This window comes from Colias croceus, chromosome 26 (genome assembly GCF_905220415.1).
Source record: "Colias croceus chromosome 26, ilColCroc2.1".
In the NCBI taxonomy this organism is placed as follows: Eukaryota; Metazoa; Arthropoda; class Insecta; order Lepidoptera; family Pieridae; genus Colias; species Colias croceus.
Window position 1 is genome coordinate 2,182,574 of NC_059562.1, and position 9,004 is coordinate 2,191,577.

At 36.7% G+C, this 9,004-nt stretch overlaps 1 protein-coding gene across 1 annotated transcript; it reads right to left on the bottom strand.

The window, feature by feature from the left end:
* Window positions 1-1,745: 1,745 nt before the first annotated feature.
* LOC123703428 (vitellogenin-like) lies at window positions 1,746-8,641 on the bottom strand. The gene is made up of 7 exons (XM_045651416.1): window positions 8,572-8,641; window positions 5,705-7,922; window positions 5,318-5,528; window positions 4,027-5,017; window positions 3,064-3,942; window positions 2,751-2,925; window positions 1,746-2,609 (listed from the first exon to the last, which is right to left on the bottom strand). The coding sequence occupies exons 1-7, from the start codon at window positions 8,600-8,602 to the stop codon at window positions 1,778-1,780; spliced, it is 5,337 nt and encodes a 1,778-aa protein (XP_045507372.1). The 5' UTR covers window positions 8,603-8,641; the 3' UTR covers window positions 1,746-1,777.
* Between the last annotated feature and the right edge of the window lie 363 nt (window positions 8,642-9,004).

Genomic DNA, 9,004 nt, shown 5'->3' on the forward strand with positions numbered 1-9,004 from the left:
CAGACTTTTCATATATATAAAAAAAGTACTCTGTGAGCAGACTGCAGAGTGCAGAGGCCAGACTACATCAAACTAAAAAAATCGCAATGACAAACAGCTGGTTTGGTTTTTGACTTTTGAGGTCGCGTTCGGCGTTGGTTGTTCTCTAGTTGTTCTATTTAGGGGTTGCCATTTTAAAATGTCATTCTATATTGCTGAGAAGAGGGTAAATCTGTGGGGTACCTATAGGTAAACCAGAATCTGATGGCAATTAGGGAAATCAAAATTTTGAGTGTGCAACCCTAGGGAAAATGGACTGAACGATCTTGATACTGCTTATTTTTTATTTTGTCCTCAACATCATTAGTCACATTACATAAGTGAACAATACTGTACTTAATAATGAGATATCCACTTAATATTATGTAGGTACATACTTACATGTATAATGTACATATTACTTTTATCTATGTAATACATAGGTATTATTATTTACACATACCTATATTTGTATATTCATCATCATTATGCCATGTAAAAATATGGATGTAATGATAATGCAGATCAAAACTAGATAATGCTAATAATTTTTTTTATAAAATAAATAAAAACTATGTTTATTTTCGTAAGTATTAACACTTAACAGATACACACAATATCAAATTGACTTGGACAGCTTGGACTTGACGAATAGCCGTATTGGAAACTCTTGTAATAAGTTTTCATAAAATTATATTGTAATCAACAAACAATATTATAGTTACCTACTTATAATAATTTTCATTTTAAGTATCAAAACGGGTAAGTCCAATTTACCAATAAAATATTCAAAATTGAAAATTGTGATGTGTTTGACCCTTCTTCATCGAATGTTTTTCCATACACATTATAAACAACACCTCTTGCTTGTGATCGCAGCGGCTTTTTCCACATTTTCGAAGATTTTTTAGACGAAATCCTAAAAATTATTCATCAATTCCAAAGAAGACAAATAATTTGACAACCAATTTGATAGTTGTCAAATAACATTGCCATATGAAAATCTTTTATTTCTTAATTATAAATATGCCATCAGATTCTGGTAGACCTATTATAAGTAAAGTACCTACATAAAAATTCAAGTAAAAATTAAAATTACTTGCTCTGTGGTAGAGGGTCTATGTTTTGGCATAGAAAGTGTACTGTATTGAAATGTTTATATTTTTTAATGATAATATAATATTATATTATTTTTAATTTTAATTTTCAGTGTATTTTTATTGTATTTTTACAAAATTTTGTCTATATGTACACTAAGTTTGAGTTAAAGAAATGTGTTAAAAACTGAGGTGGAATGGAGGTAAGAAAGAAAATACGTTGCTTATATTTTATTATCAAATGATATCACTTTATTGCAATAATTTAATTCATTTTATACCTAAGTACTTTAGCAATAAACATTACTAGCCTTAAATAATATAGGTAAGTACAAAGTACATGTATAATATTTAAGGCTTATTGATATCATTATTACTACAATATACAATTACTGTTTTTTTGCTTTTTTATATTTGCTTCTTATTTCTAAGCTAGGTAGGTAGGTATTTATAATAATACTATAGCGATATAAATCAAGAATAGATAAATACATAAACAATAAATATTTACAAATTAATATTCGTTTTCTACGCATAAATACAATAATATACATATCCAAACTGTTTAAAATACTATACGAATTTATAAAATTATATAGAATCAGTCCATTTCATGCCATGTCAGTTAAGCTTTGTCCATTTCTATGATCTATCTGTCTAGTTTAAGCTTGTACAGTACAGGTGGAGGGCACTCTGTATTGTCTTGCTTGAGGTACACCAGATACCTTAGGGTTCTGTCCTAATCTAATCTGGTCCCTGTATGTGATGAATTGTTGGTCTAATTTCGGTCTGCATACTACTTGAGCTGCTTGGATTTTGAAACCTTCAGCATTACAGTTGGATTGGCAAGCTGGCATAGGTTTAGTTGTGATGCAAATCTCCGCGTAGTTTTCGTAATACTGGACTTGTTTTTGCACCTTGCATGCTCCCTTCTTCTTCAAATAGCTTCTGGATACGTACACATTGCTGTCGTCCCATTTATCTTCGGAGGCATCAGATTGCATAGCTGATTGCCAGCTCGCATCAGACCGTAAGATTGAGGTGTATCGATTCTGTGGCCAGTACGCCCTTTGTTTAGCTTGTGCCTGCCATTGCTGGGTCTTTGGCTCGCTGTTTTCATCATTCAAAGCGTACGAAGCCGCAAAATGCTCGGGTGTGTCGACAAGACCGTAAGGAGTCATGTAGTCATCGCGAGGGTCGCCGGTCATAAATCCACAGATGCCTCTGCTGTTTCCACGGCCTTCTGTCGGCAGAACTACGAGTCTCTGAGCATCGTACATGATCCTAAGACGGTCGCGTTTAACATAGATCATAAGAACTCCGTCGTGTTGTACGAAGTATTCGAGAAGTGGAGAAGCATCTTTTTCGTCCCAGTAAGTGGTGAAGTCGCCTTCCGATACCTTCTTGCTGTTTGTTGCTACTTCAACGTTGTAGTTACTGGATCCTTCAGCACTTGGTTTGATTTCAATCTCCAAATCGTTGCCATTTTGTGCCCTGCGAGGACAAGGTAACAGATTATTATTAAATTATCGAAAATAATATCTAGTTTCCAAGATGAATAGAATCTACATTTTTTGATAAATTTTGCAAAGTTAAAAAACTAATTATTTTATTTTATTTACAAAAATACAGTACCTGTAAGAAATGTACACTTCTTGTGACTTCGGGGTTGGTCTGCGCACTAAGACGACGTAATCGTCGTAGTTATCAGCCTTGCTCGAGTAGACCACGTGCCAGCTGCGGGATACGCTGTAGTTGTATCTGCGGTTGCTGAAGGTTCTCACCCTTGAACCATCCACGGAGCAGTAAGCTGCAAAAAATAATTTTATGTAAGTTTTTCATGTTTGTTATTTAGTTGCAATATTTTATTTTCGTTGGCCTTAACTTTTTCATCATTGAAATTTTAAGCAAATACTATGTACCTATTTTGTTATTTTTAAATACTTACGTTGGTATTGGTTCTTGGTAAAGTGGTTAAGAGTCGTTTCAAGGGGTGTCATTGGTCCGTAGGCAGATAAGACAGGGTAAGTAGCCCAGGGGAGAGCGATGTTCTTAATTCTCAGCTCTCCATACCGAGAATTTACACCCATGTTCATTGTTTTGGTCAGGTACGAAAGATCGAACATTAATTCAAGTTTTCCCTCCGGTGATGGCTTCAGAGGGTTGTCTTCAACTTGCCAGAGTGCTAAACTCTTGACGATCCTGTATACTTGGTAAGCGGCATTTCTGACTGTTGGGTTGACATTGTAAGATACCGAGAATCTGTAGGTATCTGGAGTTTGCGCCCTTATAAGCATCTCGTGGCAAGCTGGTTGGTAATAGTTGTTGCTCGCAATTTCTTCAAGGCACTGTTGTGAAAGATAATATCTTTGCAGCTCTTCCAAGTATTTTGCAGATCGTTCAGCGGTGGCCTGGATATGAATATTTTCTTTAGGTCCGTAACGAATGTCAACTTCAAAAGGCATCTTGAACTCCTGCTTAAGGGCTTCAGCGTAATTGAAGGTGGTTGAAATCGGTCTGTTCAATTTTCCGACCGTGTTTATTTGCCAGTTGCCGAATTGTTCGGAGTTTCGGCCAGCGAATACGGCGAAGTGTACTTTAGGATCAACCTCGCTGCTGCTAATAGCAGATGTCATTACATATTCCAATTTTTGCGCGCCATCGAAGGATGCACTGAGGTCCAAAACGTAAGCACGTGCCTTATTAATGCCAGCGACGATTTGTTTAAGAATTGCGTCTCGTCTAGCAGGGCTATTTGGTGTTGTATCCGAAATGTCAGCGGCAACAGCTGGTAATTGTCCCTCCACCTTTTGATTGTACACAGTGTCTGGAAATAAGATATTTTTATGAGTCATAAATATCAGAAAATTCCATAAAATCAATTGTAATAATAATGAAGTTTTCTACTTACCAACAGCTGCTGTTATTGTCATACTCTTGGATTTAGATTGCTTTCCTAAATAGCGCAAGTTAAAGTGAGTTTGGGCAAGATCAACTTGGTTGAAAGGTGCCACGATATAAGATAGGGGATCGCGCTTAAGGAACATGTTGATAACATTTCTATAATCGTTTGAATATGAGTATCCATTAAGCTGGAATTGAACACCAATCTGTTGGCCAAATTTATAATCTACTGCGATTGTTTTGCTGTCTCGGTTGATCAGTTTAGTCGATGGATCTTGAGAAATAGGAACAAGCGAGTCTTTCTTCTGGCTTGCGCTGTATGGCCAGATACTGTAGTGAAGAACATTTGTATCTTGGTCAGGTAAAAGTGGTGATACGATAAATTTGAATTCTCCTGATTTCATTTCATATTGTATTTTGAATGGTAAGTTCACTTGAATCTTTCCTACAACACCGACACCAGCCCATTGGTTGGAAATCGTGTCTAAGAAACCGACGCTACCGTCGTGGTTTTCTGCGTATGTGAGGATAATTTCATGGTCCATTTTGTTGTTGAAGTCTCCGTTGTTAAGGAAACTAGCCAGGCGATTTGTTTTTGTTTGAACATGAATAACTGTTGGCTGTTTATATTTGAAGATGAAAGGCATACCAGAAGCAAGAGGGAACATTATTGATACTTGGTTCTTGTTTAAGACTTTAGTGTAATGCCCTTCCATACCGTTGCTGAAATCCATAAGGAGGTTCTTCCACTGTTGTGGCCACTGTTTAATGTCTTCTTCGCTAAGCGCAAATAATCTTTGCTGGTTCATTAAATCTAGATAAAATGAAGCTTCTGCAGGTTGTCGTTTCTCGTTCTCATATTTATTGTTGAACATGTTGTAGATTTTATCAGCAGAATATTTATGCGACGCCTGAGACTTTGTTTGACGTGTTACCTTGTTAATAAACTCGCGATAGAAGTTAATGAATGGTTGCCAACTTGACCATGTAGTGGAGATCTGAAAATACATTAAATTTTTAGTAATATTTGTATATTGAATTTTAATATAATTCTATACATTTTTGTCACCCGCAGCTTCGCCCGCGTAGTCAAAGGAAAACCCGAATAGTTTCCATTCCCGTGTGTTTTCAAGATAAAAACTATCCTATGTGTTATTCTAAGTGAAAATGTGTTTGTGCCGATTTTCTTGAAAATTTCATGAAAATCGGTTTAGCATTTTTTCGTAAGAAAGTAACAAACTAACAAAGATACAAAGTTTCGCATTTATAATATTAGTATATTAGTAGAATTAACTTACTGTTGATTCCTTGAACCATCCGCTTATTCTACTATTCCATGAATATCTAGAAGATTTAGGCAGTAAGCTGTCGTCTCCGCCAATGCTGGACCAAACGCCCAAAACGCCGACATCATCGTCTCTGTCGTATGATCTCATTGCCTTTGTTGAATATTCAGCACCGAATTCTTCGCTTGTAACCATATCCTTGACAGCTTGAGCAGATCTAGCACTGAAAATAGATATGTATTTCATTAGAAATTAATATCATACTTATATGAAATTCGATTTTAAATGTAATTTAATAATTTAGTAATGTTATGTACTAACATAGTAATTAAGAAATTACTTACAAGTGGAAGTATGATGTTCTTGATAATAAATTAATTTATTTAAAATAATACTTACAGTTCAAAGTATCTAGGGTGGCGTAATTCTGCAGCGTATTCAATTCCTGATTTAATCACAGCTCGAACTTCTACACTAGGATCGTTCTTGGTCATTTCAGCCATAGCTTGCCACATTGCGCTTGTGGGATGAGTCATGAAAATATTTTGAACGGCGGCTACCCTAACTTCATAAGGTTCGGCTGTATTTCTAAGAATGCTATAGAGTGCCGCTCGGACGTATCGGTCCTTCTCCCTTGCCAAATATCTCAAAGAATCAACCATCTGTGTCCTAAGGAATGTAGAAGCTGGAACTTTGCCTTCCAAATAAGGTGCGAACACATTTAATATTTCACGGTGACCTAAGATTCCAATAGACTTAATGAAGACTTGTGCCTTGTGGCTATCTTCTTGTTCTATCGCTGTTTTAAGTTCCGCGCTAAGACGGGGTAGAATAGTGTCTAAGACAAAGCGGTCGTGGCGGTTTGATAAACGTCCATACATATGTGTCGGGTAATATTGATGGGCAGTTCTGTTATCAACTTGTCCCATGTGAATAAATTTGCTCGCGGCAATCAGCGCTGTAGTGTTAAGGAACATTTGGTCTTTAACTTCTGGGCTTAAAGCCAAGTCGAAGAATTGTATCATAGCTTCCTTGGTTGGGTAACGAAGAGTCCTTGGTAATACAGCAACTACTTCAGCCGCTTCTTCCCTTTCAATTTTCTTCTCTTGTATCCATGTTCTTATCAATTGGAAAGCGGGCAGGGTACCGGATTGTGCTACTGCGTCGCGGTATATTCTCCACATATCTGCTTTCATGACATCATCACTGGATTTTCCGATTTCAATACTGCGACTCGTTTGAGTGAGTTGACCGTAACTCATTGAAGAGATAAGGCGGACCAGAATATTGAATTTAGTTAAGAAATCAGCTTTAGGCATGTTATTGGGGTTTTGTAATTGTTGCGCCATTTCTTGCACTAATTTTTGTGCATTCATAGGATTTTGTTTCTTGTCACCACGAGGTTGAGGATTCATGTACAGGGCAGAGTAAGCTGGTTCATTAACTTTGGGAACATCGTCATTGACAAAAGATGAGTCTGAGTCGCTAGAGCTTGAACTTTGGGAGCTCGAATCTTCTTCACTGCGCTTTTTAATAATTATTTTGTTAATAGCGACGACGGAATTTTTGGGTTTTGCGGAACGGCGCACTCTTGAGGACTGTTCAACGCGTGATTCTGAGCTCTCCCTAGATTCTGACGAAGATGATGTGTCGTCAATGGCTACTTGCTTTGGAGTTAAAGAATACAACAAATTCATAATTTCCCGACCACCTTCAGGTTTTTCCCATTCGGGTTGATTGTCATCTTCCCATCCAACTAATTGCACGCTGATCTTGCTGTGTACTTCGGCTTGTTGTTTACCGTACATATGTGGGTTGACGTTAACTGTGCTTGTTGTTTCAGCTTTATAAATGGGACCGTTCTTGCCAATGAGGTAACGGGAAACAGTAGCTCGTTTGATAAGTTGGTCTTCCTTAGTGGAATGCGCGGTACCAGTCCATTCTGCTCCCTCAGGAACACCATAGTGGTAGTCCACGCGGTGGCGGCAGTGACCGTAGCTCTTGCTCTTGGTTACTTCAATGGGGTCTTCATTCTTCGCAAACATGGGGAGCTCGCGTCTCCATTCAGAAGCAACTGGCGAAACAACGTATAAAGTTTCGCAATCACCAGTGACGTCAGTTTCCATCTTTCTGAACTGGCCTTGCTTGTTCTCATTGTCGAAGGTGTCGTACGACGAGTGAATGTTGCGATAGGTAGATAGATCAACTTGAAGTGCTCCAATAAGACCTTTCAGCAAGTTTTCGTATGCAAGAGTCAGGCCCGAGGGGAGGCTGAGAGAAACAACTCTGCCGCCATCGACGTTGATTTCGAAGGGCTTGTCCAAGTTGAGGACCGGTTGGTAGTTGAGTTCCTCTGGCAAGGGTTCGTGCCATTTCAATTGTTGGTGAACCAGAGCATGTTCTGGGTTTTCGAGCTTAGCCTCTAGTTTTCCAGCGGGCTTGGCTCGTATGATGAAGCGTGCTCGGTATGATCCGCCAGTGCTTGCACTTTCAGGCATATAAGCGAGGGTGTGGGATTCGACATCATACTTGTATAATTTTCCAACTTGCCAGGGTCCTTGTGGTTGGGCGGGGTCTGCGCTGGGTTCGGGTACAAGACGGCCCGATGATACGGCCGCTGAAATGGAAAATAAAATGTTAAGATTAATCCTACAATTAACCTAAACATTAATTGAAACTCTATTACATCTATCCTCTCTTATAAATTACACTTTTGATTAAGTCAGTAAGTACCTATAGGCTACACTTAAAAAAGTGAAAGTGTGAATTTATAGGTTACACATATTTGCTTTTTACATAGGTACATGCTTTCACGTAAATTATCAAAAAATCATCATAAAATTATTAAGCCGAATTAATAGTAATTTTTCGTATTAAACCTAAGTATGTAATTACTCATTTATGCATCCTGATAAAGGTTAGTACGAAGAAAAAAATAAACTTTAAGGAAATTGAACTGTTTTATAATATTGTAATACAATTGTTTAGTTTCTAACTAAAATTATAATAATTATAAATAACAATTCTTGTCTTAAAATAACTAATAATTAATATTTACCAATTTAATTTACAATATACAAAACAAAATTCGAATGACGAGCTACAATAATAAATAATTATTCAAATTAAAAATTCCAGAACTAAACATTCGATAAATAAAACCAATTCTAATTTCAAATTCAAAACTACAATTCAATCAACAACATAAACAGAAGCAAACGTTCTAAAATTCGAAAATAATATAATTCAAAATACAGATAACTCACCAATAAGGGCCGCTAGGACCACAATCTTCATGATAGCTGTTCAGTGGTCCAGTTCTTGCAAGGAAGGTCGGTGGAGTACTTGTCTTTTGCACCAAGAGACCCATCTTATATACATAGTAATCACACGTGTAATAGTGACCCTAGATGAGGTCTAGAATGATAACAACATTGTATAATTCGTGCTGATCCGATTTGATGATTATTTATTGATGGGGTTAAAGACTTTGTGAACGTTAGAAGTTGTTTTATGATTGAGAGTAAAATCGAACTTAGGACTTTTTTCTAAATTAAATAGTTCAACTTTTAAAATAAATTCAATTTGTATCTAGATATCATAATATTATATTATGTACTATGATTTATCAAATATTTTGCAAATTAATAAGTACATAATATGTATTTAATATTATTTAATTAAGAAAGTTTGTTTATT

Coding starts and splice junctions, on each gene's coding strand:
- LOC123703428 (XM_045651416.1), bottom strand. CDS start 8,602: ATGAAGATTGTGGTCCTAGCGGCCCTTATTG. Junction 2,926..3,063: donor TACCAAGAACCAATACCAAC/GTAAGTATTTAA, acceptor TATTTTTTGCAG/CTTACTGCTCCGTGGATGGT. Junction 2,610..2,750: donor GAAGTGTACATTTCTTACAG/GTACTGTATTTT, acceptor TTGTCCTCGCAG/GGCACAAAATGGCAACGATT.